The following is an 11,370-nucleotide window of genomic DNA, read 5'->3' on the forward strand; positions in this document are numbered from 1 at the left end:
GGCAACCGTCAGCCGAACGCTATTTTAAAAGCCATAAGTAGGGCAGCCATAAGGCAGCCATAAGGCGTCCGTGAGCCCCGTTTGGAAGCCAAGTGCTTAGCCCTGGCTTGAAACTCTTCTTCAATACCATTTGATTCATTTGTCCTTACAATTCCACATTTTCAAGGAGGACCAATAGTTACGTCCAATAGTTGTGCGCGCGCGGGTGTGCTGCCATCTGCTGGCGAAACGAAGCAGTCGCACGTCGTCGCCATCCGAGCGTCACGTGCACTGCAGCAGCAGCGCGTCACGTGATTCTCAACACGCACGCAAAACGTGCTCGTGAATCGCGCGCACGTATCGCGGTGGACCGGGCACGCGTGCGCAGGTGATGGCGCGGTGAAGGCACCGCGCATGCTCAATGACGAGCTGGGCGGGCTGGCCAGCACGGGGAAGGGCGGGGCTGCGGGCGGTGCGCTCCTTTCTCCTACCTGACGTCACGTGCACGCTCTGCGTGGAGGACGAACCAACTGCGGCGGTCCGGTTGCCGTACGCGCGCACGTGCACCGCCAGATGCACCGTCGTGTGATGGTCGTCAACATGGCTGCGTGCGTGTGAGAGCAGGCGTCCGGTAAGTAGCTCTTCCACCTCCTTCTCCTCTTGCTCGTCTTCGTTCGTCCTCGTGCACGGCGCGCGCGCCAGCATGCGGCGGCTGCTCCTGACAGGCGCCTCCAAACATGTGATTGACGCAGCCAGCAGCTTCCTGTGTGACATTCACACAACTTTGCGCCTGCACCACTAAAGTCAACTCTTTAGCTGGCCGACCGACCGACCGACCGACCGACCGACGTCTTCATTCATCATCGTCTTCCGCATGGCCTCATCTTCAACTCTTTGCATGACCTCTACACGCTCACGACTTGTGACGCCACACAGACACTCGCACACGCGCACACTCGCACTCGGCAATCGTTTCATTCATTGAGGCACACAATGACAGCCAAACACAATATCAACATCACATCAACTTCTAGCAAAAGCAAAATATAAACAGTGCCAAGCCATCGCATCCAACACACACACACACACACGGGCCACACAATACCAAGCATAATTCACACATGCAGTACATACACTTAGCGTACAATACACACAGAGGACACACACACAGGAGCATATACAGTGCATACCCCCTGCAGACAAAACACACACAGATTTAACACGCACTTACTGTACTCGTGAACAAATGAAGTGCACTAACACGTTCACGCCTGCACTCACTCACTCACTCACTCACTCACTCACTCACTCACTCACTCACTCACTCACTCACTCATCCATTCACAAGAACCTTTGCGTGTGTGTGTTAGCCAGCATGACTCATCAGTCTGAGTGGCTCCTTAAAAGACAGCCATTGGTTTGGCTTTCCCAAAAACCTAGCATGTCTTCAAAAAAAGAAATAAAAAAATCCTGAACTAGCTTCTCCTCTTTCCCAGGTGGCGACTTGGGGGCCTAGCTGAACGGACCCCCACTCCCGCCCACGAACCATCATCTCAAGGACAAAGGGAGGCTGGAGGATTTGAGGCCATGTCTCAACCCGGGAAAGTCCTCCACGTCTATGTCGAAGTCAGGTCGACCTCCGATCCTAGTGCAGGCGGAAAGACCTTTAGAGAAGGCCCTCCTCTGGACCACTTGAAACTTAAGGACAACACTCAGGACCTCCTGTGCCAGCTTGCCAGCCGGAGCCCCACCGAGCATCAGACCCTTGCTCCTAAAGCGCTCCACCGGTGTCCTTCTTCACACTCTGGAGGATCTCCACTCACTTCATCTTCCCGGGCATCCGAGCGCTGGAGTCTACCATGTGACACGAAGCCCTCCACCATGTCCTGCTCCAACAGCAAAGAGGGGCGAGACGGGAAGCGCTCTGTGGTCTCCTTCAGTTACGTACAGAAGTCCAAGGTGAAGACCATAAGCGGTCCGGGCAACGGTCAGGAAAGAGCCCACCAGGTTCACAAAAGACTTTGCGAGCCTTTTTGGTTTGGCAGTCCCAAATTAACTTTCCCACCTTCAGGTTCCCGACACGCCGTGGACACAACCGGCAAGACTTTGGAGGACTTTGGATCTCCGTTGCTGAAGCTCAAAGCGGCTCACGCGCCGGGGCGCGCCACGTGGTCTCGGACCTGCCGTTCGGGCCGTTGTCGGTCCCTGTCCCGCTCTCCCGCGCTGATACACCAGGAGAGGTGGGGGGGGCGGCCCCAGAGTCCAGGGTCAGACTGGCGCCCCCTGCCGTCTCCGAGCAGCTCCCCGAGACCGGCTGACATCGCGGAAGGCTTAAACCAGTTGAGTGACGTCCCGAAACGATCCGCCCCTCGCTGGATTCATCCCAAAGAATCCGGTCCCACTTGTCCACAGCAAAGCCTCGAGATGAATATCCCGGTCCACGCGGCAGCCTCGGACGCAGGACGACCCTTCCGCCAGCCGGGCCGGCTCCCCCTTCCCCCCCGCCTCCATCGCCCCTCTCACCCTCCTACCGAGCTGGGCTCTCCCCTCAGGGACCCCGGGGTGTCCCTGGCCGAGCTCCGACCGCCCGACAGCCCCACCCTGCATCGGCGCCGGACGCCCCAGTACACCGGCGCTGACCGGAGAGCCTCGGGGTGCCAAGAACGGGGAGATCGCTCGGAGTTGACTCGCAAAGCCTTTGCGAGGACGGAGGGGACGCCGGCGGAGAAGGAGCCGAGCGGCGCTCCTAACCCTAACCCGGTCCCGGACGGCGAGCAGACTGGCGGCGGCCTGCCCGCACGGGCCAGCCCGACCACGCCACAGAAGCGAGCTGAGCGGAGGAGGAGAGAGCGCCTCCTGCTGGGTCCCGTGGTCCCGGATTCTCCGGATGAGGAGCGTGAGCACCCTTTGGCGGGATCCTGGCCCAGCTCCAGCGGGGTGACGGGCAGCTTGGGAGAGCGGGAGTGCTTGTCACCCGAGTCCCTTCAGTCCGGCGAGACCAGAGCCTCCACCTCTGGCATACAGGTGGGACCTGGACGCCAAAAACGCCTTAAGCTGCCTGCTCTGAGATCTTTTCTCCTTTGGGCTTTTTCAGACGGACAGCGCGACGCCCGTCCTGTCGCTACACTGTCAGAAGATGGCTCGGGCCAAGTGGGAGTTTCTCTTTGGACCCGAAGAAGGCGCCGGGAGCGGGCCCGCAAGTAACGGCCCATTGATTTGTTGTCTCCGTGCAAACCATGGATGTGTTTGGAATGGTTCTGTCGATGCCCGCTCGGTGGCCCACCCGACCAGCCATCGACCGCTGCGTGGATGTATTCTTTGCGAAATAGTCTGCACTGTAGCTCACGCTAACTTGTTTGATTCCTCTCTGTGGTGTCTTTTGGTGATGTAACATCAAGTTGACTCCAACATGTCAACATCTTGTCAAGTTCTTCTCCTCCTCCTCCTCCTCCTCCTCCTCCTTCTTCTTCTTCTTCATGGAGACTTTGTGGACACCTCCACAGCACCCCCAAGCGGAAACTCCAGCGAGTCGCCCACCCCCACGCCGCCCTCCTCCCTGCCGACGCTCGCCGCCAGCCATCACGTTCGACACGTGGAGGTGGAGTTGGTGACCCCGTCCCCCGAAACGGGCGTTATCCGCCGCAGCCTCAAGTACTCGGAGACGGACCTGGACGCCGTCCCGCTGCGCTGCTACCGAGAGACGGACATCGACGAGCTGCTGACGGGCGGGCGGGACGACCGCGACTCGGCCTTCGGGAGCGACAGAAGCCTCCGCGGGGGGAGTCCCGGGGGCTCGGGCCCAAGGCCTCGCAAGGGAAAAGTCGAGGAAGCTGGGAGCGGAGAAGGAGAGCGGGACGAGGACCAGTGGGAAGAGGTGGTGAGCTGGGCCAGCGTGAGAATGCGAGGAGACGAGAGGAAGCGGCGGGACGCGGCGTGGGATCAGGAACGAGGCTTCCCACGCATGAAAAAGTACGCGGCGGCGCACTGCGGCGGCCGCACTGCGGCGGCGCACGGCCACTCCTCGGTCATCCGTCCAACGACACACAGCCCTCTTTGTCTTCATTTCACTTGGAGATGAATGCATTAAAAAAAGGAATACGTTTTTGTCCGTAGAGCGGCCGAGTGTTTCTCGGACCGGCACCAGGCGGCGCTCAAGTCGCCGGTCCGGCTACGGGGCCCCGGCCGCGCCGCCGAGGACGCCTTCAGCCGCCATTTTGAGAGCGTCGTGGAGTCGGCGCGCGCCAAGGGGACGTCCTACCGCAGCCTGGACGACCCCGACTCGGACGCCACGCGGCCTCCGTCCAGCGAGCGGCTGAGCGGCGGCTCGGAAGACACGCCCCCCGGGAGGCGGGGCTACTCCCGCCCGCCGTCTCCCAGGTCAGCTTTGAAAGCCGGCATAAAACGCTCACCGACGCCCGTCTGGTCGGCAACGGGGGCCGCTTCTGTCTGACCGGGGTGGTCTTGTTGCGCCGCAGCCACGAGTTTGGCCGCCGGCTGGCTGACCAATACCTACGCCTCTCTGACTTCTCGGGTCTCCCTCTGGACGGAGCGCTCAGGTGTGTGCGTGCGTGCGCGTGCGTGCGTGAGTGCGTGCGCTCGCAAGGTTGCTCCACAGTGCCCTCTGGTGGTCAGCGGTAACGCTGCGCTTGCGTGTGCAGGGCGTTCCTGAAGCAGGTGGCGCTGTTGGGCGGCAGTCCAGAGCGGGAGCGGTTGCTCTGGCATTTCTCCCGCCGTTACTCGCTGTGCAACCAAAGCCATTTTCCCTCCGAGGGTGAGAACCATCGCTCCGGATTCCAGAACCCCATCGCAAAGCTCATGCAAACTCGGAGAGAAGCAGGTTGACCGTGAAATGTTTTTTTGTCCCTCTTTAGATGCCGTGCTGGCGCTGACGTGGGCGCTGGTGGCGCTGAACGCGGATCTGCACGGCCCGGTGAGTTTGCAACTGCAATCATTTGAAGGCCAGGTGAAAAGTAGGAGCCCGTTGTTGTAAAATGGAGTTGCTGATGGAAGGAAGGAAGGATGGGAGGGAGGGAGGGAGGGAGGGAGGGAGGTTGGGAGGAAGGAAGGAAGGAAGGAAGGAAGGAAGGAAGGAAGGAAGGACGGACGGACGGACGGACGGACGGGTGGGTGACACAAAGGTGGCTGTCCTTTCCTTTGGCAGAATGTTTGCGACAAGATGTCCTGTCCTCAGTTTGTCAGCAACTTGGACGGCCTCAATGACGGACGACACTTCCCCAAGCATCTGCTCAAGGTAAGCTTGAGCTCCTTTTTCATGTTTGCCTCTTCCTCCCTTTGGTGTTGTGTCTTTTTCAACCTTCTTGTTTCCTCTTTGCTGCGGCGGCGGCGGCGCCCACTGTCGCCCTCCTTGTCATGGCAAATGTCGCAAAGGCTCCCTTCCGGTTGTTAGTATCCCCCGAGCGGTCGCCGTGGAGACCAGGCGGTGGCCCCGATGGCTTCCTCTCGCTAATGAGCTCGTTACAGCCGCTTTGGTGCCCGTGCGGAAGGCCGTCCTCCTTGGCCTTCGCGTCTCCTTAGTCTTAGCATTAGCGTCTCCCCGCCCGGCATCGTCATCTGTTGCCTTCCTTTTTGCAAACTTTGCCGGCAACGGAAGGAATTCTCACTCTCTCAGCTTGCTTGCGTGCGTGCGTGCGTGCGTGCGTGCGTGCGTGCGTGCGTGCCCCCGCCCCTCGGCCGAGGTTTTTTTGTCTTTGCCTTGAATTTGGCCGCCACTCCAGCACGTATGACTAAAGCCGCCGTCGGCCGTCCAAATTGTGGCGCTCTGCTTTTCTCCAGCCAACGGAGCAAATGAATGCTCGGGCATTAGAAACACGCAAAGCTGTCCTGACTTGGATGACATTTGATTTTCAATTTGTTTTTTGATCTGGTTGCTGTTGAAGGCAGGCAGCCACGCAGGCAGGCAGCCACGCAGGCAGGCAGCCACGCAGGCAGGCAGCCACGCAGGCAGGCAGCCAGGCACCTGCGCCAGGATCTCGCCTTTTGTCCAAAAGCACCTCGGCCGACTTGGCCTTGGCGCTGGCCTTTCGCTTTCTTACACACACACACACACACACACACACACACACACACACTTCTCACCTTCGCTCTCTCACACATACGCACACACGCACGCACGTTCTCCTTCTTGCACACTTTGTCTTTGATACACTCTGACGCACACTTTTCTTTCGCAAACAAGCGTGCAGGCACAGTCCAAAGGGAAGTGGATGGCTAGTTGATGGCCAACATTTGCACCTCTTCTCCCACACGAGCTGCTCGTCACCGCCTGGATGTGCGAAGACAAAACGGAACGGCAGGCAGGCAGGCAGGCAGGGAGGGAGGGAGGAGAGCGGGGGGACGCTCCAAGGAGGGAGGGAGGGACGGGGTACGGGGGCGGTACGAGCAAAGCGAGGAAGTGAGAGAGAACAAACGAGAGAGCGAGAAAGACATTCGGCTGGTGACATTCGGCAGCTCCTCTCCTTCTGGTCGCCTTGGTAACACAAAAGGGGGAAAAAAAAACTGCCTGCTGGGGAAAAAACGGAGAGAAAAAAAAGGAAAAGCGGAGAAAGGCATGCCTCTTCTTTTTGTTTTTGCTCTCTTCCACGTCGGTTTGTGACGAAAGCGACGCGCTTAGGAATCCCGACTCTGAGACGCCCCCCCCCCTTTCTGGTCCGAATCGCCACACGCCCCCTCGCCGAAGTTGTGCGGCGGCGGCCGGCCATGGATGCGACCACTGATTGACAGCCCCCTCTTCTGCCTCCTGTTTTGCGGCGGCCCGGAGCGAGCGACTTGTCGGCCGATCATGATCGGCGTGAACAGCCTGCACTCGGCGGGACGTCTGCGCTCGCGCTCGCTGTGCACGGTGCGCTACGGCCGCGATTTCCGCATGATGGACCCCTTCCGCTATCCCAGGACGCCGCGCTCGCGATCCCTCAAGCCGCTCGTCTTTCCTGACTTGCTGGGAAAAGCTCAGGACGGCCAGAACCATCCTCAGGCTCGCAAGAGGAGGAAGGTACGCCAAAGCTGGTCGCCATGGCGACCCCCATGTCGCCTACTTAACGTATGGGCAAAGTTCCCTTTGCTCGGGCCGGTGTCCGACGGATTGCTGGCTGGCTGGCTGGCTGGCTGGCTGGCTGGCTGGCTGGCAGGCTGGCTGGCTGGCTGGCTGGCTGGCAGGCTGGCTGGCTGGCTGGCCGGCCGGCCGGCTGGCTGGCTGGCTGGCTGGCTCGCTAGCTCCGGTCATGATTGATGCAATTGAGTTCCTGCTCCGGTGACATCATGGCCGGCTAATTGGGCGCTAACTGATTGCCAGCTGCTCGCTAACACAATCGCAACAGCAGAGAAGAGCTCATTCATTGGAAAACGCGTTTACGCCGCTGAGTTCCTCTCAAGGCAATACTCGCCCCCCCCTCCATTGTTTTGATGGAGCTCCCGGAGATAGGAGGGAGGGATGGATGGTCTCCTCCGGTCGTGCGTCCGTATCCCCTTTGAGTCACCCATCGATCTGCCACCGTTGCCATGCTGACTAACGTATTTGTTTTTGTGCAGGCGCTCTACAACTCCATCAAGACTCAGAAGCTGCAGTGGACCCTGTAAGTCTGATCTCACACACACACACACACACACACACATGCTATTGATTCAGGTGGAAGTGCGCCGTTGTAGGCGTGAACACAGCTGACTGGCCCTCTCAGTCCGCTTAAATTCTTTGACTCGGTCACGTGAACGACGGCCGGCACGGGGATGCCAATTACCAGCGGCTGGCTGGGCTTTGTTGCCGTGGCGACGCCACCATGGCGACCGCTCTCTCGCTCTGCTCTCTCACATTGCGCACCCTCCCACTTCCTCTCCCGGAATAGCCGCGGGAGCAAAATACTTCATCTCCATGACGACGCCGATTGATGACGTCGCGCGGCCACCCGAGGGGGCGTGTCGGTGCTCACTGCGTGTGCGTAAATTGCACGGCACGGCCGAGGCGTAATCCTGGAAACGCATTAGCCCGGGTGTAAGAAGTCGCTCGGGCAGTGTTGCAGTTGCCAGGCAACAGGCTGCGTGCTGATTGGCCGGCCTGCGCGGCTGGCGCTCTCGTCTGTCCTCAGTGTGGGCGCCATCTGCCGAGCCATCAAGCGTCGCACCGTCGGCCGCGCCCGCTTCGAAGTAACAAAGTACAAGTTGCCGTGCGGTGGCCCCGGCCCGGCCCAGCCCAGCGTGCCAAACGCACGCTGACCGACTCGCTTTTGCCGCCTTTGCTGCGTCCGTAGCGACGAGGAGGAACTGAGGAAGTCCTTCTCGGAGCTCGGGGACAGCCTGTGCGACTCGTCCAGATCGGCCAAGGGCGGCGGCGGTGACGACGACGACGACGATGACGACGAGACGACGGCGGACGAAGCGGCGTCCCGCGGGCCGCCGCTGTACAAGAACGGCTTCCTGGTCCGCAAAGTGCACGCCGACTCGGACGGGAAGAGAAGTACGTACAGGAGAAGGCGCGCAGGATATTGTATGGTCAGCGCTTTTGCTTGCAGAGTGTGTCAATTTTGGATGATGGCTGAGCGACACGCCCAACCTCCCTCCCTTTCTTGCCCTGCAGCACCGAGAGGCAAGCGAGGCTGGAAGACCTTCTACGCCATCTTGAAGGGGCTCATCCTCTACCTGCAGAAAGTGAGTGGCGCCTCTTCTCGCCTGGTGCGCTCACGCTAACTTGCGGGCGGCGCGCGCAGGGCGAGTACCGCGCCGACAAGCCGCTGACGGACGACGACCTGAAGAACGCCGTGTCCATCCATCACTCGCTCGCCATCCAAGCGGCCGACTACAGCAAACGCGCCAACGTCTTCTACCTGCGCACTGCCGACTGGAGGCTCTTCTTATTCCAGGCGCCGTAAGTGGTGCTCGCTGCGTGCCGCTGCGGATGGCTGGCTGGCTGGCTGGCTGGCTGGCTGGCTGGCTGGCTGGCTGGCTGGCTGGCTGGCTGGCTGGCTGGCTGGCTGGCTGGATGGATAGATGGATAGATGGATGGCTGGCTGGCTGGCTGGCTGGCTGGCTGGCTGGCTGGCTGGCTGGCTGGCTGGCTGGCTGGCTGGCTGGCTGGCTGGCTGGCTGGCTGGCTGGCTGGCGTGCGTGCGTGCGTGCGTGCGTGCGTGCATGAAGTGTGTGCGAGCGTCACGTCCAAGCCCAGCACGAGCCAACGATATCGACGTACGTGCACACGCTGAGGCCTTGCTCCAGTTCCATCTGCCGTTTGGCCCAGATAGCGAAGCCTCGCCACGCCTCCTCGGTCTCCAGCGAGTTTGCCGATTGGCGTCTCCGTGGCGACCGCTCCGCCTCGCCTTTCTTCTTGCCGATATCGCCCGTGTGGGGAATCCCTCCCGTATAGGGAGCTCGCTGGCTTGGTGGGGTGGGGTGGGGGGTCCCGCCGCCCACCACCCATGGGGCCCGCGCCCACCCACCCGGCTCACGCCACTCGCAACGTGACACTTTAGATTGTCGCTTTGGAATAAGCCTTTGTTTGTTTAATGGGAAAAGCTGGCGATTTTTCACTCACTATTTGGCACGCTCAGAAACGCCGAGCAGATGCACTCGTGGATCACCAGCATCAACACGGTGGCGGCCACCTTCTCGGCTCCGCCCCTCCCGCCCGCCGTGGGCTCCCAGAAGAAATTCAGCAGGCCGCCCTTGCCGGGCAACGTGTCCAAGCTCTCCCAGGTAGGCCGCCGGCAACACCCGGCGGCGCCACGCTAACATGTGACCAAAAAGCGCCCGAGTCATGGAAATGATCCGCCGACAAAGTTGCGCGTTCACGCCGCTGTGTGGCTTGCACTTGCTTGCTTGCTTGCAGGAGGAGCAGCTGCGATCCCACGAGGCCCGTCTGCGGGCCGTGTCTTCGGAGCTGGCCGAGCTGCGGTCCTGCCCGCCCCAGGGTAAACTCAAAGCCACAGAGCTGGAGCGGGACCAGCATCTGCATTTTGAGGTCCGTGCGCACAAGCCACCCACTCACAAATTGCATTTTGCTCCATTTGTCGCTGACCGGCGCCCGATGTTGTCCGACTGGTGCAGAAAACGCGCTACGAGACGTACGTGGCCCTGCTGCGGGCCGAGACGGAGGCCGGGCCGGGGGCCGAGCCGGGCGGTGAGCCGGAGGACGAGGGCGCCTTCCAGAGGGCGCGCTCCAGCCCCAGCCTGCCAGACTGCGGCCAGGCCGGCGGGACTCGAGCGGGCGGCAAACCTCGGCAGGACGTCCAGAGGCACAGCTACAGGCAAGCCGTGAAGAAGTGAGGCCCAACGGCTTTTTCCTTTGCTCCGGAGCCAGCGGGGCCCGGCGACGCCCCGCCTCCTCGGGCCAGTGAGCCCGGCCGGCCGAGGACTTAGGCGCCCCCGGCGCCTCGGTCCAAAATGACACCCGGTCAGAACAGGAAGGTGCCCTGCCAGCGGCGCATACACACCTTTTGTTTGCCTTTTCTTTCTTTTTGCTTCTTTTGCTCGCCTCTTCTTTCCTGGTTTTGCCGCATCTCACCACCTTTCAACTTTTCCTCCTCGTGTCGCTCGCTCCCGCGCGTGTGCTCTTGGACCCAGATCGTTCTTTCAGCTTCAGTTGAGTGAGGGGTGCCCGTCAAACGCGAAGGGCCAAATTCGGCGGCCCCTGAGGCCGGCGGTCACAGCGGCGTTTCCAACGTGTGGGTCGTTACGGGTTGACGGCAGGACGGCACATGGAGCCCGCCCCCTTGCATACTGAATCTGCTTGACATTTTAAGCGCGTGCGTGTGTGCACATGAGCACGCCTTGGGTTCTGTGTGCACTATGTGCGCATGTCTGTTTCTTGTGTACGTATGTACGTGTTGCGCGTGCTGTGCATTGCATGTACACGTCCGGTTGTATGTGTGGGGGGGGGGGGGATCCTCCAGGTGAAGCCCTGACCCCCCCCCCCCCCCCCCACACACACACACACACATTGCTGAGTGACCGACTTGAGGTGGAGGCAGAGCAGGCATGGGCGGCTGCAGGAATTTCCCTCTGGACCGGGGCAGACAAAAGCATGTCAATATCTTTGAAATGTGGACGGGCTCGACTGGAGGTGCGCTCTCCCATGCGGTCGTCATGGCAACGTTTTCCTCCATCTGAACGTGATGATTGTAAATAAAGCATGTTTGTACAACTCGGAGCCGTTCGCGTCCGACGCCGCCGCGCGTCTTCTCTTTCTGCTAGTTTGTGAACATGTTTATCTGGTTGAATAAAAACTTTTCCTTGTCCTTCACTCAAAATAAAAATGGACGCGAGTGTATTGCATTCACTGGGGAAAAATCAGTTGATAAGATTTTGTCCGGAATCATTTTAATTTCAGAGGTGGAACAGGTAAGTGAAATAAGAGAAATGGGTTTCAACAATTGTGCATCTCCAGCTGAA

At 60.3% G+C, this 11,370-nt stretch overlaps 1 protein-coding gene across 3 annotated transcripts; it reads left to right on the forward strand.

Annotated features, from left to right (window-relative positions):
• Positions 1-97: 97 nt before the first annotated feature.
• Positions 98-11,271, forward strand: LOC119137814 (PH and SEC7 domain-containing protein 1-like). 3 transcript variants are annotated; one of them, XM_037277312.1, is made up of 16 exons: positions 273-610; positions 1,476-3,003; positions 3,074-3,179; positions 3,483-3,948; positions 4,093-4,356; positions 4,455-4,535; positions 4,638-4,750; positions 4,851-4,909; positions 5,141-5,230; positions 7,525-7,568; positions 8,238-8,443; positions 8,564-8,634; positions 8,694-8,851; positions 9,531-9,675; positions 9,809-9,940; positions 10,027-11,271. In XM_037277312.1, exons 2-16 carry the CDS (start codon positions 1,567-1,569, stop codon positions 10,243-10,245), a joined length of 3,591 nt encoding a protein of 1,196 aa, XP_037133207.1. In that variant the 5' UTR covers positions 273-610; positions 1,476-1,566; the 3' UTR covers positions 10,246-11,271. The 3 variants fall into 3 exon arrangements, with proteins under 3 accessions (XP_037133208.1, XP_037133207.1, XP_037133206.1); XM_037277311.1 differs by having other exon boundaries at positions 274-610; positions 3,462-3,948; XM_037277313.1 differs by lacking the exon at positions 10,027-11,271 and having other exon boundaries at positions 98-610; positions 3,462-3,948; positions 9,531-9,929.
• Positions 11,272-11,370: the final 99 nt, after the last annotated feature.

Source organism: Syngnathus acus, chromosome 19 (assembly GCF_901709675.1).
Source record: "Syngnathus acus chromosome 19, fSynAcu1.2, whole genome shotgun sequence".
Taxonomy (NCBI): domain Eukaryota; kingdom Metazoa; phylum Chordata; class Actinopteri; order Syngnathiformes; family Syngnathidae; genus Syngnathus; species Syngnathus acus.

What these genes read in the sequence shown, in the direction of transcription:
- LOC119137814 (XM_037277311.1), top strand. Translation starts at nt 1,567, where the DNA reads ATGTCTCAACCCGGGAAAGTCCTCCACGTCTATGTCGAAGTCAGGTCG. An exon ending in ACGCGGATCTGCACGGCCCG is followed by an intron (nt 4,910 to 5,140) that starts GTGAGTTTGCAA and finishes TTCCTTTGGCAG; the next exon opens with AATGTTTGCGACAAGATGTC. An exon ending in ACGTGTCCAAGCTCTCCCAG is followed by an intron (nt 9,676 to 9,808) that starts GTAGGCCGCCGG and finishes GCTTGCTTGCAG; the next exon opens with GAGGAGCAGCTGCGATCCCA.